The 21088-nt window shown below is 38.6% G+C and overlaps 1 protein-coding gene across 7 annotated transcripts in view; it reads left to right on the top strand.

Moving 5' to 3' along the window:
- Positions 1–21088, top strand: part of Pi3K68D (phosphatidylinositol-4-phosphate 3-kinase catalytic subunit Pi3K68D) — a 91309-nt gene that overhangs the window by 30348 nt on the left and 39873 nt on the right. For all 7 annotated transcript variants that reach the window (XM_067131955.1, XM_067131953.1, XM_067131958.1 and 4 more), the window contains 4 exons: positions 5724–5847; positions 12123–12260; positions 12745–12827; positions 16740–16880. In XM_067131955.1, the coding sequence (XP_066988056.1) occupies positions 5724–5847; positions 12123–12260; positions 12745–12827; positions 16740–16880 (486 nt within the window). The remainder of the gene's footprint in view (positions 1–5723; positions 5848–12122; positions 12261–12744; positions 12828–16739; positions 16881–21088) is intronic.

Below are 21088 nucleotides of genomic sequence, written 5' to 3'. Positions count from 1 at the left end.
CATTTCCCTTTACCTCGACGACTGGCTGATCCGGTCTCTGTCAAAAGGCCAATGCATGAAGGACCTACAAAGGACCCTTTCTCTTACCGACGAATTGGGTCTCATAGTAAATCTTCCAAAGTCACAACTCTCTCCATCTCAAGACTTGACTTATTTGGGAGTTCGGATGAACTCAGTTCTTTTTCAGGTTTTCCGACGTCTCAAAGGATCGAGAAATGCCTGCTGAAAGTGAGATACCTGATGGCAGCCAAGACTTGTTCTGCCAAGGAATGGATGAGCCTTTTAGGCACCCTCTCATCGCTAGAGATGTTCGTCAGTCTGGGAGGCTACACATGAGACCTCTTCAGTTCTTCCTACAGCAGATCTGGAACAGGAAGAAAGACACGGATTCGTTTGTTTTTCCTCTATCCACTCAAGTAAAGCAAGACCTGTCATGGTGGAACGACAGGAGCAAACTAGATCGAGGTTTGTCACTGAGACAGAGGAACCCAGACCTGATGTTGTTCTCCGGACGCTTCAGACGAGGGTTGGGGAGCAACATTGGGGGATCTTCAAGTGTCAGGCAATTGGTCTTCATCCCAACGGGACTGGCACATAAATGCGAAAGAGTTGAAGGCAATTCATCTAGCCTTGGAACATTTTGTGCTTCTGGTGGAAAACAAAAGATAGTAGTGCACTCGGACAACTCCACAGCTCTGGCGTGCGTGAAGAAACAAGGAGGCACTCACTCCTTCTCTCTGTTCGAGATCGCAAAAGACCTGCTTTTGTGGGCGGCAACCAAGAACATAGAGCTAGTAACTCGCTTCATCCCGGGAGCTCTCAACGTGAAGAGCGGATATCCTCAGCAGGTCACTCCAGGTCATTCCGACGGAATGGACCCTCCACCAGAAAGTCTGCCAAGGCCTGTGGAAGGTTTGGGGAACTCCCATGTTAGACCTGTTCGCAACGAGGGAAAACCGCAGACTACTCTCTTTTGCTCTCCTGTTCCAGACCCAGAAGCATTAGCGGTGGATGCCATGCTCCTGGACTGGTCGGGTCTCTTCCTTTATGCATTCCCTCCCTTCAGGATACTGGGAGAAGTCCTGAAAAAGTTTCGAGCACACAAAGGTGTGTCAATGATCCTTATAGCTCCATGGTGGCCAGGAAGATCATGGTTTCCAGAGCTACTGGAGAAAGTAGTGGATTGGCCAAGGAGGTTGCCATTCAGACCAGACCTTCTGTGCCAGTTGCACAGCAGAAAGTTCCACAGGAACCCGTCAGATCTAAATCTGACAGGGTTCAGACTCTCGGCGACTCTACAGGAGGAGAGGCTTCTCTAGAAGAGTGGCGCAGGCAATGGCTAGATCAACCAGGCCCTCGTCTACAAAGGTCTATCAGCGAAGTGGGGCGCTTCAGGGAGTGGTGCTCCGAGTCTGGAGTGTCTTCCACTTCTCACGACTCTAAGCCAGGTTGCGGATTTTCTTTTGTTTCTGCACAAGGAGAAGAAATTGGCTGTCAGCACGATTAAGGGGTATAGGAGTATGCTGGCGGCAATTTTCAGGAATAGAGGTATAGACCTTTCCTCAGACAAAAGATATTGCAGAACTCCTTAAATCCTTTGCTACCACTAAAGGCAAATCTCTTCGTGTACCGCATTGGAATTTGGATGTGGTGCTAAAGTGGCTTACCTCCAAATCTTTTGAGCCTTTGAGTTCCTGCTCCGTTAGGAATCTAACTAAGAAAACTCTCTTTCTCTTGGCACTGGCCTCGGCAAAGAGAGTAAGTGAGATTCATGCTCTGGACAAAAGAGTTGGTTTTTGTGCGGATAAGGCTGTAGTTTCCTTCACCTTGGGTTTCCTAGCTAAGAACGAAAACCCTAGTAATCCATGGCCAAGGGAATTTCCCATTTCTAGCCTATCCTCCTTGAGTGGAAGAGAAACGGAGAGACTTCTCTGTCCGGTCAGAGCTTTGAAATTCTATCTGGACAGGACCAGAAGTGTAAGAGGAACTCATGATTTTTTATGGTGCTCAACTAAGAACCCCAAGAACCCTCTATCTAAAAATGGGATTGCTTTCCTTTTGAAAGAACTGATTCAGGAGGCACACAAGGAATTAAGGGATGTGGATTTCCCCTTAGTTAAAGTGAGGCCTCATGAAATTAGGGCTATTGCGACTTCTTTAGCCTTCAAGAAGAACATGGCTTTAAAGGACATTCTAAGTTCAACTTATTGGAGATGTTCGTCTGTTTTTGCCTCGCATTATCTGAGACAGATCCAAACCACATATGAAGACTGCAGCACGTTGGGCCCCTTTATTGCGTCTGACACGGTGATGGGCAAGGAAACCAGAGGCTCTAGATCCTCTCCTTAGTTTCCTTGGGTGCAGAAGTTTTTCTTTTGGTCGACTACTAGAGCCTAAGAGGTTAGATGGCCTAGTAGGTCTAATTTTAATAGGTTGGTGTGAGTTTTTATGGTTGGGTGATATGATGGTGGATGCTTTGAGTACTGCGCCTGAGCAGGGCATTATATGCTTTGGTTGATTGTGTTGAAGACGGCTGGGCCAACAGACCTTTCTCCATATAGCAACCTGCGTCTGAGCTACTAGGCCCGCAGTTGCACTAAGGATAGCAGGTTACAGAGGCAGTAACCGAGAAAACAGCTTCCTTAGCAGGTAAGGATCCAAAGTTAAGACGTTTTTTCTTAGCCTGATGATCTCAGGTTTTTTCCATTTAACACTTACAGCTGTCCATGCCCACCGCCTCAATGTGGCAATCAGCTATATGTAAACAACAGGTAAGTTCATGTATAAAAATGACATTTTTATAATAAAATAAGATTTTATATCATACTTACCTGTTGTTTACATATAAAACATTCCCACCCGCCTCCCGCAAGGGACAAGGGGACATAGAAAATATGATTAGTTGTTGATGGAAATGGATCCAGGTACCCGGTAGAGGGCGGGGTAGTCGTATCACCTGACCATATATTAGCGGGACCGCCAGTTTTGAATTTTCTGTCGAGATCGAGAATTACAGCTATATGTAAACAACAGGTAAGTATGATATAAAATCTTATTTTATTATAAAATGTCATTTTGGCAGTTTGCAAACTCTTTATCTTTTAATAGCTGAGAGTGGTTGAGGTAAAAAATTGAAGGGGAAAACCACAAACTATTTAACAGGGAACTTCCTTAAGTGCGTTTAGTTTCTTTGCTGCAAGGGCTAATGAATGCTACTTGCTTTGCAGATCATAAATGGTGCTCTGTAACTTTGCTGTTGTTTTACGTATACTTTGGAGTGCCCTAAAAGTTTGATTTAATGTTCATGGTTTCTGCTTTTTATGTTTGTAAGTGCTGAAGTATATCTTGATTTTGTCCTTAACTTCTAGGTTGCTCTTTCATGTCTGGGCATTCTGGTCTGTGGAAGCTTTCTATATTAACAAGAAGTGATTATCCTTAAAACTGAACAAATTATAGGGCAGTTTGAACTCAACTTCCCTAGGTGAACTAGAATTTAATTTTTTTCCAGTTTTAAATTTTTTTAACCTCTTGCAAATTGGTGGACTTTGAAAATCCTCTTACATCATAAGACAACACATGTTAGTTGCTGTACAGGTGGTTGTAGCTTAGATGCCAAGTTTATAGTGATAGGTTGCGTTGTATAAGGGAAGGTTACTTTGTAGCAGTCCAGCATGATATTACTGTACATGGTCATTTTACTGATTTAAATACTGTAGTCTTTTGTGTTAACTTTTGGAGAGGTGTATTGCAGTTTACATTGTGGGTAGAGTATGTGATGTTTTTCTTAATGATAAATGTCATTGTACTTGAGTTATTGTCTTATTGCCTCTTAAGCCCATTACGTCACTTTCTCCTCTATATTCGTTCAGAGTAACGTTGCTGTTCATCCGGATGGACTTATTAATTATGCATTGTATGCGTACCTTCCATTGTGGAGACACCATTTGTATTCTGTAGGAGGCTAATGGTGTAACATCAGATGAAAGGATATGTTATTGGGTCATAGTATGTTAGTTCACGTGTGACCTGTAAATGTTTCTCTGGCAGATTTGTAGTGTACAATTACAGATTTTGGATAAGGTTTATTTCTGGAAAAAATATTTCTGCATGCATACTTGTTTATTTAGGCACTCGCACACAATCCACACATTGCACTAATACTGTATTAGTTTTCGTACTAGTAGTGGTTGTGGTAGGAATATTGGGAGCTTCTTAGTAAGCAAGGCTTAGCTTGTAGTTGCGGTAGTAGCATTGTCTAATGCGTTATTGTCGTGGAGTAATCAGTTTTAGAAGATCTTCTGTGTTGCAAAGATGACTTTCATTATATGATGGTGTTTTATTGATAAAATTTGGTGTGTTGGCAAGCTTGCCAAGCAATGAATTTATTAAAATATGCCTGACAGCAATGTGGCATCGTGTTGTCATTATTTTCTGTTCTGAAATGTTTGTGATTTTGTACCAGTGCTTTCTAGAAATTGAGTTTTTCTTGATCTCAGTTGTGTTAAAACAATTTAGGTGTTCATAGCAGTTATAATTTGACGGTTGTTGCTTCTTATAGATGTACTTTTTGAATTTTGTGTAAAGTACAAGAAATGACACCGATACTCTTATTGTCAACATAGATATTGACTTCAGGTCCTACATGGAACATGGTTTCCAAAGGATGCAAGATCAAGCTGAGAAGGAAGTATGCTATACTGTACATATTAGATTTAATACAGTTTGTGTCCCATAAAGGGGGTTATTGCTTACAGCATGCTTTGCATGCATTACTGTGAATGTCCCTTGCACCCTCCTCCCTCCCTGTGGCTAATGAGAAAGAGCACCAAGTGTCCATGTTGTGGGAAATCAAATGAAAAATTAAGCTTTACCAGGGTCCCATCCAATGTCTGTTGATAGCTTACCTTATTGTGGGGTGGGGTTTTGGGTATCTCTGATTTGGTGAATTTTCAAACAAATTACAGAAAAGCTAAGGTTCTCCTAATTTTGCTTTGAAATTTATTAGTTTAATTTGCATGAAAGATTCTCTCTCTCTCTCTCTCTCTCTCTCTCTCTCTCTCTCTCTCTCTCTCTCTCTCTCTCTCTCTCTCTCTCTCTCTCTGTGTGTGTGTGTGTGTGTGTGTGTGTGTGTGTGTGTGTGTGTGTGTGTGTGTGTGTGTGTGTGTGTGTGTGTGTGTGTGTGTGTGTGTGTGTGTGTGTGTGTGTGTGTGTGTGTGTGTGTGTGTGTGTGTGTGTGTGTGTGTGTGTTTTGAGATGATACTTGTGTCAGAGGATTTTAGGAAATTTTACTTGGTCCTGTTAACTTCCTGATGCAGTGGAACAGATTGCTGCAGCTGTACCAAACATAACTTTTGTTATGGTTGATCCTTGGAAACTGAGGTGTTCATGTTATTTCTGTACTTAACAAAACTTAGGCTCAGACTAATGAATTTCAAAGCAGCCAGAATTGTTGGCCAAACCAAGCAGTAATAGCACAGAGTGACAATGTGGTAAGCACAGCAGTAGCCAGCTGCATCATGACAGTACCTATAGTGGATATGGTTAATCATATCTGTAGATGTAGCTTCATGGATGAAAATGTGTATTAGAAGAATTCAAACAAACCTTATTTCACTTTTGTACTTGAATCATTTCAAGCCTTTGCCTTTGCTTTGGTTGTGAAGTGTTAGTTATAAATTAAATGTTTTACACTTGCTTTATTAAATTTTTTTTTTCCATTACAGAAACGATCTGCTGTTCTGTTTGATGGGAAATCCAGTTCAGGTCAAATTCTTCTTAGAAAAATCCCAGCGTTAAATGCAGACGACGAAGCTCGAGCCTTCTGGGACTGTATTAAAAAACGAAGAGGTATGATGTGCTTGTGAGAAAATAAACCGTACATGATATATGTTGAATTATTTTGTAGTAAAACTAAATTTTTTTCAAAGTTTTTTCCAAATGAAATGTTAGTATATAAATGCATGGATTATGATTTGTGGATGATAAATCACAGGCAGGAGATGAGTAGCAGAATTTCACAGAGGCCCTTTATCATTTCATGTGGGAATGTGATGAGGAGGAGGATTTTTTTTTTATAAGCTCTATAAAACTTAGATGAAAATCATGAGACATGAAGCTGTAGATGATTTGAGCTTTGAGGAAGTGTAAGCACAAGAAAAACAAGATTGGGAAAATTTCACAGAGGCCCTTTGCATCACATGGCATTGGAGTTGGTGGTAGTGATTTTATTTTGTTTCATTGCTACCAGTGCTGCGCGATGCAATTAATGGCTAGGAATTCATTCATCTTTTTATCCTATAAGTGTTGGTATTTGGTAATTTATAGTAAGCCAAATTGTTTTAGGACTTATTCATGCTTGGTGCATATGGAGATAGGTAAAGGGATGATATATAAGTTTTATACAAGTAACTTACCCAGTAATTACTTAGCTAAGAGTTTCTAACTCGACGGCGGCTTCAATTTTGAAAGTCACGGTAGTGATAGTCTTTTGTTTATGTAGGTGACTAACCCTGCCCACTTTCGGGGTGAAAGTGAGAAACAGCTAAGCCAAGAGCTTCACTTTTGTTTCTGCTGGCTTAACAGCAACACAGTGTTGGGAAGCAGCTTAATTTTGGTTTTCGGCTTGAAATTCTTACCTTTTGGTGATGTATTTTGGCTCGGTAGCCTTGGGATTTGTATTGCTTGACTGATGTATATAGTACTTTTCCTGATTTTGACTATTGTTCTCTTAGGAGATTGACTTAATTTTTTTACTCTGTTAGCCAGAGATTGTCAGATTCTAGGGCATCGAGTATTAGGTATTGTAGCAGAGGTTTCAGTACTCATTTGACCAAGGCATGTTACGATTCACACACCCTAAGTATGACATGCAGAGGACAAATTTGCTCAATTGACTTGACTTGTGAGGAATGCTGTGAATGGGATGAAAGAAATTAGAAGACTTTAACTTCTCAATCATCAAAGTTAGAAAGGGATCGTAAGAGAAAAGCAGCTGCTAGAGCTGGGGTTAAATTAGCTACTGTAGATGTGACCCAGGAATCTAGTGAGGTTAATATTTCTTCTCTCCCTTCTCCTGCCAAAGTAATTCCTCCTACTTCGTGCTCTCCTCCTGCACCACCGATCTCCGGTCCTGGTTCCCTCGTTCCCGACCCGGATCGCTACACCAGTCTCGAATTGAAATTCGATAAGTTTGATTTTCTTGCAAACACAGTGGTACTGTTGGGTGATTCAATGCATGTCCTCATGGACAAATTTAGTGCAAAGTGTTCTATTGATGTGTTTGTGGAGGAGGTGGCTACCTGTCCCACCGACGCTCCTAGGCAAAGGTCACTGCCATACTCCCCCAGCCCCGGGAGGAGGCATACTGGAGGCCCAAGGGAGGTTGGGGAGCTCTCCTGGAGAGAGAGGAAGTTTCGGGAGTTTGGTCCCAACAGGAGAAGGTTCTGCATATAAAATCAAAGAACTGAAAGCCATCCGTTTGGGACTGCAACATTTTGCAAGGGAAGTATGTGACAAAGTAATTATGGTGCATGCAGACAGGACAACACAACAGCCTTAGATTATGTAAGACTCCAAGGGGGAACTCACTCATTCTCCCTTTGCGAGACTGCCAGGAGTCTCTTTCTTTGGGCAGAGCAGAACCGAACCCAGCTGTTAACGTGGTTTATTCAGGGGAAGTGCAACGTATTGGCAGACGAACTCAGTCGTCGAAACCAATTCACCCAACAGAGTGGACCCTGGACTGTCGAGTATGCTCTGGCCTGTGGAAGGTGTGAGGAGAACTAATGGTGGATTTGTTTGCGACACCGAAAAACCACCGTCTTCCCCTTTTCTGCTCACCGTTTCCGGACCCACAAGCCTGGGCGACAGATGCGATGATGCAAAATTGGTCAGGACTGGATGTGTATGCCTTCCCTCCGTTCGGGATGGTGAGGGAAGCTCTGAAGAAGCTCCAATCGCATCATAGCACCAGGATGACACTGATAGCTCCCTTCTGGCCGAGGAAAGAGTGGTTCCCAGGGCTTCTCGAACTGCTAGTAGACTTCCCACGCCTTCTTCCAACAATCCCAAGTCTGCTCAGACAACCCCATGACAGGAAATTTTATCAGGACACATCCACTCTGGCCCTGACGGGGTTTCGACTGTGCAGACTCTTGCGAGCGAAAGGCTTTTCAAGAGCTATGGCAGAAGCTATTTCTAAATGTAGACGACATTCTACTAATAAAGTCTACCAGGGCTAAGTGGGCAATATTTAGACTTTGGTGTAAGAAGAATAACATTTCTTCTAAAACCACTATAACTCAAGTGGCAGACTTTCTTCTTTACTTGAGATACACCAGGGGCCTTTCTTCATCTACGATAAAAGGATATAGAGCTATGCTTAGCTCACTCTTTAGACACAGAGGTTTAGACATTTCTTCCAACCAGGATACCTCAGATCTTATTAAGTCTTTCAACACATCCAAGGTTGACAAGGAGGAGGTGTGCCCTTGGTCATTAGATGTAATCCTCAAGTGGCTCTCTGGCTCAAGATTCAAACCCATGAGTTCATCATCATTGAAGGATCCGACTAAGAAGACTTTTTCTGGTTGTGCTAGCCACTGCGAGAAGAGTGAGCGAACTGCATGCAATAGACAGGATAGGTTTTTCTCAAGGTGACGAGGACTTTTCCCTTACCCTTGGCTTCTTGGCAAAAAACGAGAATCCTTCACAGCCATGGCCTCATTCCTTTGCTTTTAGAGGTTTATTGAACATCCTGGGTCCAGAGGAAGAGGAGAGAAGTCTGTGCCCAGTAAGAGCACTTAGACATTACATCAAGAGGGCAGAGAAGATTAGAGGCCCAGCAAGGAATCTTTGGTGTTCTGTTAAGAACCTGGGCAGACCTATTTCTGAAAACACTGCATCTTTTTTTCGTTAGAAACCTGATCCTCGAAGTGCACACTCAAATCGGAGAGAACGTTCTGCCTGGACTTGAGGTTAGAGCACACAACGTGAGAGCTGTGGCTACATCGGTTGCTTTTAAGCATAATCTCTCTCTCACTTCGATCTTACAGACTACATTCTGGAAATGCAGATCCGTTTTTGCTATGCATTATTTGCGAGATGTGGAGACGACGTACGAAGATTGCAGTACACTTGGACCATTGTCCGTGGCTGGTGTAGTGTTTGGGAAGGGAACGTGGGAAGCAACACTTCCTACATTTTTCTTCGCCTTGACAAGGTGTTGAGTTCGTGGGGAACCTGGGGGGGTACAAGGTACTTAGAGTGCCCACCAGTTTTTTCTGTGTAGGGTGGTGGTTATTTATATATGTGGTTTTTATGTTTGGTGTAAGTAACTTTCTCTTTTTTTTTATTGTACTGCACCTTGGGCAGGGGCTTTTTATTGTTGACTTTGTTAATGCTCGGAGATTCCTTCGTTGCAAAGTTTACTTCATACTTTGTTAGCAATTGGAGTACTCCGCTACGAAGTTACTCACTTCAGTAGAGGCGACCCTGGCTATACCGCCACGCCACTACTAGGTTGAGATGAACGCCAACCAGAGGCAGTATCTACCTGCGTAGCTCTCTCACTAGGTAAGAAACAACAAGCATTTTTTCAGTTCTAAGGCTATTTATTTTGTTCTCATTTCATCATTTTTAATGTTAGAGTACAAGATGTCCATGAATCCCACCCCCTTCAATGTGGATCCAGCTAAGTAATTACAGGGTAAGTTATTTATATAAAAATGACATTTTTATAATAAAATAAAGTTTTATATATACTTAACCAGTAATTACGAATGGAGCCCACCCTCCTCCCCTCACATGGACTTTAAAGCATAAACAAAAGTGAAGCTCTTGGCTTAGTTGTTTCTCCCTTTCACCCCAAAAGTGGGTGGGGTTAGTCACCTACATAAACAAAAGACTATTGCTACTGCGAATTTCAAAATTAAAGCTGCCGTTGAGTTAGACACTCTTAGTTAAGCAATTACTGGGTAAGTATATAGAAAACTTTATTTTATTATAGAAATGTTATTTTTGTAAGGGGACAATATATAAGTTTTATGCCAAAATTAGGACTTGGATCACTTTCTTAGAAGAAAGTGATGCAAGCTTGTTTATATATTTATTTTTGAGATAACTTAGCCAGTATATCTGCTAAGATTAACTTTTAGGTTTTGCAAGTTTGTCATTGCAAAACCTAAAAGTTTTGCACAGGCACAGCGACTGTCAGTTGCTGTGCCTAGTTTTCTCAGCGTGAAGCTGGCTGGGGTACGATGTCTGGAGGCATGGCCATCCCTCGTGCAGTATTCCTAGTAGCAGCAATGAGATAGGACTATGATCCATGCTATGCTGCAAGAAAACAGTGCTGTGTGTTGTGCTTACTGCTTGTCTCTGCTAGCTGGTTCCTCAGATTGAGAATGTCCCATCTGAGCTGGATTCAGAAATATGACATTTTGGGGCTGTTGAGTATTGACCTCAGTCTTGGTAATCATCATAGCTGGTGGGCCATGGCACAAACCCAGGAGTTGAAGGTATATGTCAAGCAAAGACATGAAGAGGAGACGGTTTTTTGGACAGCCTCTGACAAGTATACCAAAGCTTGGTGGGACAATATATGCGCAGTAATAGGACCTTTTTCTGCCAAAACACTCCTTGGCCCTCATTCACTGAGGATGGCTCACTGTTAAAAGGAAAACTGAGTGACTTAGCAGAATTAACCAATCAAAAAATTAATCAAATTTATTTAAGCCTAACTCTCAAAGTTAGAGAGACCTTAAGGTAATCAGGAAATATAAAATTGAATATCCAGAGTTGAATAGCACCATCACTAATCCTCACAAACTATGCAATAACAAGTTGGAAAGAACTGCATCAGTGTGTACAAGACACTCAGCCCAGCAGGGAGAAGAAAACCAAATGGACTAGCACAATTAGCAAAGTGAAATGCCTTGTAAAAGAAAACTTGCAAGGAATTATAAATAAAGAATTCTCCTAGAAACCCTGTAGATAAAGCCCCATATACTGGTTCACAACTGCAAAGTTACAAAAACCAAGCAAATTTAAATTAAAGCAAAACACACAAAAAGTAAAGTATTAAACAAAAATTAACAGGTTGAAAAGAAAAAATGGAGCACTGCAGACTATGCAAAACAACTCCATAAAAAGTGTGCATGAGAAGGTTAGTGAAATTTTACTTAGCTACAGTCCCACAGAAAGTATGAAACAGGTGTTAAATTCTTTGCTGGGCTTGTGCAGCAGAAACATCATTAATACAAGATAGTGTTACTGGAATTTCCATATCTGTGGAGATCAGTCAGTATAGGATGTGTGGAGTTGTGGTGAAACAGTTATTGGTTCATTTAGCCAGGAAATAATACACAACCAGATTGTGAGTGTTTCTTTGGGTAACTGACGTGATTTATGGCCAGTAATCATTGATGCTTGTGCTTGTAGTGTATGTCAGCTAAAAAGGCATTTAAATGAAACTACTGTATTAGCAAGGAAAGATACATATAATTGTCATAACCTGTTTAGTAGTGAGGGGATGCTGTCTGAATTTAAATTGATGTATGATGTCAGTTCAGTGTTTCTGTAACTTGATCAAGTTGGGAGATGGTATCACAACTGAAGGAATAGGTTGTGGTGTTCAAAGGCTAGAAAGTGGCTTGAGTTTTCAGAAGATGAAATAGTCTGGACACTTCATGGGAAGGAGAGGAGTAGGCAGAGTTGGAAAAATAGATCAAATAGAATGCCAACCAGCAAGGCAAGCCCAAAAGATCATGGAGGTGGTCAGTCATAGATGAAGACTTGAGCCAGATGGAAATTTAGGTAGAAAGTGCACTAGACTGGAGAACATAGAGGGAACTTAATAGTGGAGTAACCCCTTACAGAAAAAAACCTGGCTTATGAACATAGATAAAATTTTAAGCTTACTTAAAAGCAGGTTTACACTTGAGTATCTTGTTCTATATGCTTAAGTTTTGTGTTGGATATATTAATTTGTCACTTTAAAGATGTTGTAGTCAAAAGATTAGCTAGGCAAATCATCCATTAAGCATAAAAAATCTCAGTTACACTTCCTCCCTCTGTTTGGAAACATTACTTTTAACTTGAGTGTTGCTCATTTTGTTTTTTTACAGTTGAATATACTTGGGATGACCATGTAGGAAATCCTGGGTTACTGCATAGCTCCTGCATCGAGGGATCCGAAGACCCAAATCTAAGTGTTAAGCTCAAAGTCTACTATGGGGATAAGACTCTTGCTTTCACTTGTAATTGTAAGCTCTTTTTCCTTTGTTTTCTGAATGTTTCTTTTCCAAGATAAATTTTACAAGCTTTAACATTTTTTCCCACCATAAAGATATAAGAGGCTCATTCCTCACTGTAAGATTTTGTGTAGATTTGAGTGAATGAAAACGTGTTTGTGTGCATGTTGGCACATACTTGCATTTATGTATTTATTCATTTTGTGCTATGACACTTGCCTAAATTCTGTTTTTTCTAAGTACGCAATTATCTTCATTAGAGGTTCATCATTTCTGGATTTTGAATAGCCCATGCATCAAGCTTTTTACACTACCATTATGGGTATACAGGACTCGCTGTTTTATTATGAATACAGAACTAGTCAGTTGGGAGTCTTTAGCATATTCTAGTTATTTGGTCATTGTTTGAAGTCATCTTTATTTGTCTCAAGAATTTGTGTTTTGTTTTTCAGCTTTGAGAGAATTTGTTCCATTTTTTACCCATTTTCATTTTCAGTAAATTCCAGTGTGGAACACGTCGTGATGCACACAGTCTGTACCCTGGAGCTTGAGGGTGAATCAGCTGATTATGTCCTTAAGGTAGATATTTTAATTAATACGACCCTTAATTTTGCCTTTTCCTTTTTATTCGTGAAGATTGCTTTTTCAAGTTTTCCTAATCCCCTCCTGTGAAAGCTCAGGGGCATGGTAGCAAGGTCTGTGCAAGCTGCTCTTGTCATTTACCTTGTAGTTGGAGACTTGTAAGGGCATAGAAAATATCAATTGAAGTTCGCTGTCCGAATCCATTATGAGACCTTGAAGGCATAATAGCAAGTTTTAGACACTGCTAGCTTGTTGGTAGATTGTAGAGGTCAGACACTTACTTCTTAAGGTACCAAAACATTGATGATTTTCAAGTAATGATACCTCTGTGCTTGTTCAAATAATAGTACCTGAAATGTAATAATGCAATTTTCAAAATGTTGTATTGATGGCTCGATCCTTAAGGCTAGCTGTATGAGAAGTTTTGAGCTTGATGGTATGGTTAAATTTCTGTGGAATTAATAAAACTCTAGAGCAATGCATTCTTCAAACTTTAAGGTAAATTGAATGTATTTGTGACTGATAAAATTCATTTAAGTATTAATTAAATAGGTGATACAAAGGAATGTTATTTCACCATTGTTTTTGCTCTTTTTATATATTTAACAGTGAAAAAAGTGGATTGAGATGGGAGAGAAGGTTTAGACTGGAGTAACAGTAGAAAGTCTTAGAATATGCCGATGATGCTTTTTAACCCTCAAAACACAAGATTTACAAAGCTTGCTCAGTAGAATGCCTTATATATCTAGAAAAAACTCAGATCAAATCTAAGAAAATTAGTAATGAATAAGCTTGCTCAGTAGAATGCCTTATATATCTAGAAAAAACTCAGAATAAATCTAAGAAAATTAGTAATGAGGGCAGAATATATAATTAGGACAAAACAACATTCAAGGAAAAAGGATTAATGTGGTCGGATCTTTCAAATACAGTATTTAGGAAAAGTGAGTTGGAATTTAGTAAAGACTAAAAAAGGCAAATCAAACAGTGGGCAGGCTGAGTAAGATTTGGAAATTATATAAACAAATTGCATGCAAAAGTAAGATTTTTACATAAGTTTATTATGATCTGTATTGTTATTTGGACTTAAATAATATGTGCATCATGGTATGGCAATTAAACTATATCTAAAAGATTCTGTAGATTTTGAAATAAAGTATTCAGAGGTATAGCAAGATATTTAGGAATGATACCACGAGAAATTATAGACGTTCTATATGTAGATGAGATAAGATAAAAGGGAGATGGAGGTGGCTGAGGCGTTTCTTTAACACGTCTAGGAGATTAGTTTATAACAGTGTCAGCTGGGCTCCTGTAGACCCAAGAAGAGTAAGAAGATCCTGACCAATTATGTGTAAAGTGACACAAATTATCAGTATAAACCTTTTGTACAGGCTGGTTATTTATAATTTTGTGTATTAGTGTTGTGTAATAAAGTAGTTTAATAAGGTTAAATTATTAGACAATAATTTTGTCGTCTTAAAGACAGAATTGAAACTCGGTGCTTTTAAGGGATTACTGAGGAGTCATCGCGGATGTAATTTTGCATGAACTGACCAGTGTAGTGGCCTTCAGTGCTTTTCAGTGGAAAATAAGAAGGCATTTCCTACATAGGCAAAGCTAAGCATTTTCTCTGGTTATGGAAAAATTTTAACCAGATCAGAGAGCTAAATCCAAGCTATTTGTTAAATACAAGTAGGAACGTTTGCATTGTCACTTTCTACAGATTTAAGAAATTGATTTTTTAACCCGTTTTCCTTTTGAAAATGTGTTAAAACTATATTTATACCCTGGGGTGACAAGCTGTATATTGCCTGATGTATTTATAGTTTTTGGCGTAGCAGGTACTTTGAGAAAGCTGTACTTAGAAATTTCTTATAACCTTGATAAAATCTGTAGCATTGTAGAATGTATGGGGCCTTATTTTCAAGAATCTTGGCGGGGGGGAAAAGTTTGAGAAATTTTTTCGATATCGACTTTAGTGTTCAAAGAGAAAAAGGAGAAAACATATTAATGGAATAAGACTTTTCAAATGTTTTAAGAAGATTGTTACTCATGCTTTCTTCCATGTTGTGTTTTTTTGTCCCATCCAGATTTATATTTTGAAATACTTATCGGTTTAGGCAAGATACACAGGTTGTACACTTGACAATTATTCATTTCTTTGTTTTGAAGCATGTTTTATGAGTGTGCTTGTAGAATGTTTCGAATATGTAACTAGTATGTTATACTGCTCTGTAACTTAAGTTTCCCTTCACATATATATTTTCATAATTTCCATGATAAATCATTCCAGTTTTTGACAATTTTTTATATTTGTAATGACCTTAAATATACAAATGTAATGCTTAATATTAAAGAATGACATAGTGTTTAAAGTCTTTATATCTTGTATTCACTTCACAGTATTATCAGTTTTGGTGTAGTGCATAGTTTCATGCTAATGTTAATGAAATTTCATTTCTTTTACCAGTACTTTGGTAGTAGATTATTAGAGCCAGCTTGTATGTGTTCATATTTCTTAGCAGAGTTGAAAATATTTGTGAATTAGGATATCACTGTAATTGAGTTCTCAAGACATTTTAACCAGCTTCATAGCATGAAGGAAAAGTAAGTTTGTGAAAAGATGAAGGGATTATTGCTTGGAGATGCAAGATTGCAGATTCAGTGTGGCGTTGACCACTTTAATATTGTTTAGAAAATTGAAATTATTACTTGTCAAAATGTTCAACTTTTATCAATCCATATTAGCTGTATAGGCACCCAAGATGTTAGTGCAGTGCAGTTTTTTTTATTTGATCATATTGCCTCTTGAATATAAAAAGCTCTCCAGTTGAACAGTTGAAATGGAAACTTTTTTACTTATTTTGTCAAAACTGATGTATGATGCAGGTACTGTAGGAACAAGTTTAGACGGTGCCTTTGAAAGCTGTACTCATTAATCATTTCACAATCCAGGAGGACTGTGATTGTAGTAAAACATGGTGTCTTTGGCAGTGTATGCCTGTGAAGTGATGTCGTGGAGGCTAGAATCCCTTGGCGTTTGTTTAAAATGCAGAATGCCTTAGGAGGTTTTCTGGATGCAAAGAATTTTTCTTTCAAATTTGCATTAGCCATTGCAGAATTTGATTAATGGGGATACTGCTTAGGTTTATACTTAGTACATTACACAAGAAGGCAAGTATGAGTGCATTATACAAATAGGCAATACTGAGAGGTGCTTGACAGCATAGTTTTTCACTTAAAACTGCATTGCTTGTACTTATCAACTGATTCTTTTACTCTTTTTATTTACCTGACTGGCCAGCTACTACAAATTTCTCCTGCTGTAATTTTCACCTCTTAAGAATAGATCTGTTGGTTCATCTCAAGGAGAGTCTATAATTGTTACTTGTTCTCTATAATGTACTTTTTGAAACTGGAAATGAAGATCCCCCCAAGTTTTAAGTTCTCAAAATGGTGTACTGGATTTCCCGTTTTAATAATAGAAATATGTGCCATCCTGTTAGTGAAGTATTAGTATTCTTAGTTATTTGTACTTTTCTGTGGCATATCTAAGAAATTGTTATTCTGCAAAAGGCATGAAGAGAAAAGTACTGTGCTAAGAGTGTTTGGTATTATTTTTACGTTTGATAAGACCGATTTTTTTTTTTATGAAAGGTTTGTAAATATTTGAAAAATCTGTACTACTGCTGTACTTGAAATTTGTTGCTTTATTGTCTTAAACATTTCATAAATTCATGAGCAGTGAAATAAATAAAATCCATATTTTAGTCTTTACATTACAAGCTACAGAAACCTTAAAAGAATCTACTCAGCTCTCATCAGTATGTGTCGATAGCATAATTTTTAATGTTATAACTTAGGCTTGTTGTCCCTTCAGTTTTTAATTTTTGTTTGTATTTATAGGTGCGTGGCATTGACGATTATTTGTCTGGAGAAACTGCCCTGGGAGAGTATGAGTATGTACACACGTGCATCAAATACGATCAGGATGTGTCCTTTACCCTTTTGCATGCTGACTCAGTTAAGCGGTCGTATCAACGAACTGTAAGTAAACTGCATAATGGGACCCCTCCCCATATGAGTAAGGTCTTTAATCTTCATCTCTTCTATTGCTACAGTGTACAATGCATTGTTTGGCATCCTGTAAGAAGGGCTTTATAGTGGTCTTTGGGTTATCTAGTTGTGTTGCCTTCTGTCCTTTTGGTTTTTTATTGCATCCAAGAATATGGTAATTATTTGACAAACACTAATGGTGTGGGATGTTGTCTGTGAAGGAATGAAAAAAAGTAATAAGGTTACCTTGCACCACCAAAGTTTAGGGTTTACAGGGTGCCTTGTATGACACACTGTAAATTGTATTTAAGGCAATGTAGAATAATCTTGTGACTCTAAGGTACATTGCTTTTTATCTGGTACCTTTTATCCATTTTTCACACTGCTTCAACCTCATCGTATTCTTTTGTAGTCAATTTCATATTAGAATAGATCCTTCAGGAGAGCTCTTTTAGTCTTGAGATGTGACTATCTTCTGAAGCTACTTTCAGTGAATATATATATATATATTATCTTTTCTAGAGTATTAATTGGTGTTGGAAGTTAGGAAAATGTTTTTCATAAGCTAAATTGTCATTGTCGTCAAAATCTTTACCTAATATAGCACTGCAGTGAATATTACTATTTTAGCTTATTAGTTAGGTTTATTAAGATCCCTTGGTAAAATTGTATGAAAATTTGTCAAAAATAAATTTTTTTAGATATAAAGATAAACATGGTGAAAACGAACCACTAATGTGAGCAAAGCAAGAAAATTCACAGATTATCAGCAAAATAAAAAAGATACCATAGTGAACACAAAAAGAATACTCTTGGAAAATCCTAGGTAGTTCATTAAGCACACACAAATATAACCTTCCTCGGAGGGTAGCAGAAGAGTAGCTGGAAGAGAAACAGCATCCCACTGAACAGAAATTCACTCAAAGAAAGGAAAAAAATTAGAAAAGAAATGTATTCAAAGGCAGAAGGCAATTATCACCATTAAGTGAGCAAAATAAAAATCTGTTAATTCATAAAAATTAAGTATTAACTGTGAATGTGTAAAGAGAGTAATTTCAGAAAACCAGTGATTCGAAGTTGCTATGCATAAATAAATGGACAGAGGATGTTAAGTGTAAAATGTGTATACCTGCAGGTATTACACTCATTACTGAAATTACTGGAGAAGTAATGAAAATTTCCCAAGAGGGATTGGCAAGGACAGAATAACTTACAATATAAAAAGATTAGACAATTGAGGAAAGGATATACTGTAAAGGGAATTAAAAAGAAAATTACATATATTTACAAATTTCAAAGACAAAAAGCTAGTAGGCAGTCCCCGGTTACTGGCAGGGCTTCTGTTCCTGGCTGAGAGCTGTTAACCGAAAATCGCTGATGATAATGGCAGAAAACTGATTAACGGCGCCGTTATCCAGTTATCGGCACTGATAAACCGCTTACTGACGCCGATAAACTGCTTACCGGTGCTAAAAATATGGTTTACAACATCGCTAGCTAAGCGCCATAACACCGAAACACCATTAACCATTGCCGCCAAGTAAACGAGGACTGCCTGTACTATACTTTGAAATGGAACACTTCTGACGAGATCCTGAATGAAAGCAAGAGATTTGAGAAGCATAAACTCCTTATGGTAGATATTTTGCAGCATTGTATGGAATTTAAAAATGTTGCTTTAATTAGCAAAACAAGATTTACAAGCTTGTTCAATAGAATGCTGAATATATCAAGATAAATGGGACTTGGGGTATAGATATAAGAAAAACAGAAGTAAGGCCAGAGTATCCACAAAGGGATGAAGTAACACGAGGGGGAGATAATATTAATGACGTTGAATCTTTCATATATTTGGGAACAAGGATATTCAATAAAGGTTTTTAGAATTGGCTAAAAAGGCCCACATTTTGAAATTTATACAGATGGATCCTAATCTTTTCATTATGTATTTGGATTTGCAGCAATATTGTCTAATGAAACAGGCCAATTTTCTTTACCTGTAAATTTCTGCTGTGAAAACAAAAATTATTTTTTCAATGACCAGAGGTATTTTAGGAGCCCTTCATAATTGTCCTAAATATTCTTATTTACCAAATTAAGTTTTTATTCTACAAATTATATGAAGCTGTTACAAATGTTGAAATATGTTGGGTCCTTGCTCAGACTGGCATTAAAGGAAATGAGGATGCTGATAAAGCAGCCAGAGCTACAGTCATTATGACTAAATCCAATATACTTGTTCTGTCAGCAATTTTGTTAGTCTCCTTGAAACGTAATCAGTAGTAAATGGCAGACGTGGAATAATTCATTGAACAAAAACAAACTGAAATGTATTAAACTAAAGGTTAGGGGTGTTCATCATTCCCAAAAGAACATTACATTTAAGTATATTCTACATTTAAGTAGCATACCGTCTTCCAGTTGATCACATTAGATCTGAACTATGATTATTTGATGAAAATAAGCCACATAATCCAATCCAGGAATGTTGAGAATGCAGATCAACACCTACATTCAAACATTTTTGATGATTGTCAAACTTTCAATAAGTAACTTATATTTAGTACTGGAAGTAAGTTTGTGAAATCTTGTCAGCCTATTTCTAGTTTTCTTTTTATCCATTCATTAAACTTTTAAGGAGTTGCAATATACAGTATTTAACAAGGTGTTAAATACAGTATAGTTTATCAAGGACAAAACAGGCCTGCTCTGTGAGAATTAAGAATGTTAACTCAGTGGCTTGGTTAAAGTAATAATAATTATGTATTAACAGGATCTAAATATAGTTTATCAAGGACAAAACCTTCTGGCCAGCACTGTGAGAATTAAGAGTGCTTCCTCAGTGCATTGCTTATTATAATAATAATAATAGGAATAATAAGAATAAGAAGAATAAGAATAATTAATAATTAATAGAAAATGTATGAATGGAGTAGACCCTCTTTTAAGCAGTTTCTAGTAAAAAGAATGGGAGCATCAGTGGAAGTGACTTCATACAAGATCTTTTTAATTCTTATGAATATTCTCTTTTCTTCAAGGCTGATATCTGTTAATAGCTGGCTAGATTTACATAATCTAGATAAAGGGGAAAGGCAGTATTTCTGAATATAGCCACTTTTATTCTGGTACAGGCAGGCAAAAGTTAAACATGGTGTAATATAACTGTGGATTTTCAGGTTTTCAGTAATGGTATTGAAAACCATGATGTCATTCTCGATTGGTAGAGAATCTTTGTAGTTTTCAAAGGGCATTGCCGACATTTCTTATCGTATCCTCGGTTTATCCTCAAGGCAAGGTGGGTTGGTCTGGACAGAATGGGCTCATCAGTCGGTATTTATAGGGTCTCCGATCACTGGTGGGAGGGGAGCTGAATTTTGATTGGCTGTTAGGGGATTACTGTAGTGCCCCTGAGCGAAGCCTTCTTTGAAATTTGCTGCTATCCACCAGGATCTCATCCAGCTCACGGTGGTATTCCTCAGTGCAGATGAGCACGAAGGCAGCGGTCTTAGCGGCCCTATGGACAGTGGTATCCTCTTTATTTCATAGCTCTTTGGCCGCTTCCCTCAGGTACCTGTCGATAACACTTTTGTAATTGCTGCATTCTGTGAGGGCCTTGACCAAGAGAAGGGGCTGAAAGGCGTCTGTTGTGCGGAGGGTGCCTTGATCTTCATACTTGACTGCACAACAGATGCCATCCACCCCCTTCTCTTGGCTGAGGCCCACACAGAATGAAGCGATTACATAAGTAATGTTATTGACAGGCACCTGAGGGAAGTGCCCAAAGAGCTACAAGCTAAAGAGGATGTCACCGTCTGTAGGGCCGATAAGACCGCTGTCTTCGTGCTCATCTGCACCGAGGAATACCACCGTAAGCTGGATGAGATCCTGGTCGATAGCAGAAAATTTCAAAGAATCGACAAGAACCCAGTAGAAAACATCAGGTGTGAGGCTAATAGGAGCATCGAGACTGTCAGTGCAGCTTACAACACCCCTCACCTGCCAGCAGTCATAGGGGACCACGACCTTGGCTACATATATGGGAGCATTGAAATGCATAAACTGGGGAATCCATTACACCCTATTATTAGCCAGATTCCTGCCCCTATGTACCAGCTTGCAAAGAAACTAAATGATACTTTGACTCTGTATGTGCCTAAATACCACAGCTTGATGTTCTCTGCTGGTTTTTTTAGAAGCCA

This window comes from Macrobrachium rosenbergii, chromosome 30 (assembly GCF_040412425.1).
Source record: "Macrobrachium rosenbergii isolate ZJJX-2024 chromosome 30, ASM4041242v1, whole genome shotgun sequence".
In the NCBI taxonomy this organism is placed as follows: domain Eukaryota; kingdom Metazoa; phylum Arthropoda; class Malacostraca; order Decapoda; family Palaemonidae; genus Macrobrachium; species Macrobrachium rosenbergii.
The sequence above is the reverse complement of the archived record's forward strand: the minus strand, read 5'-3'. Positions and strand labels throughout refer to the sequence as shown.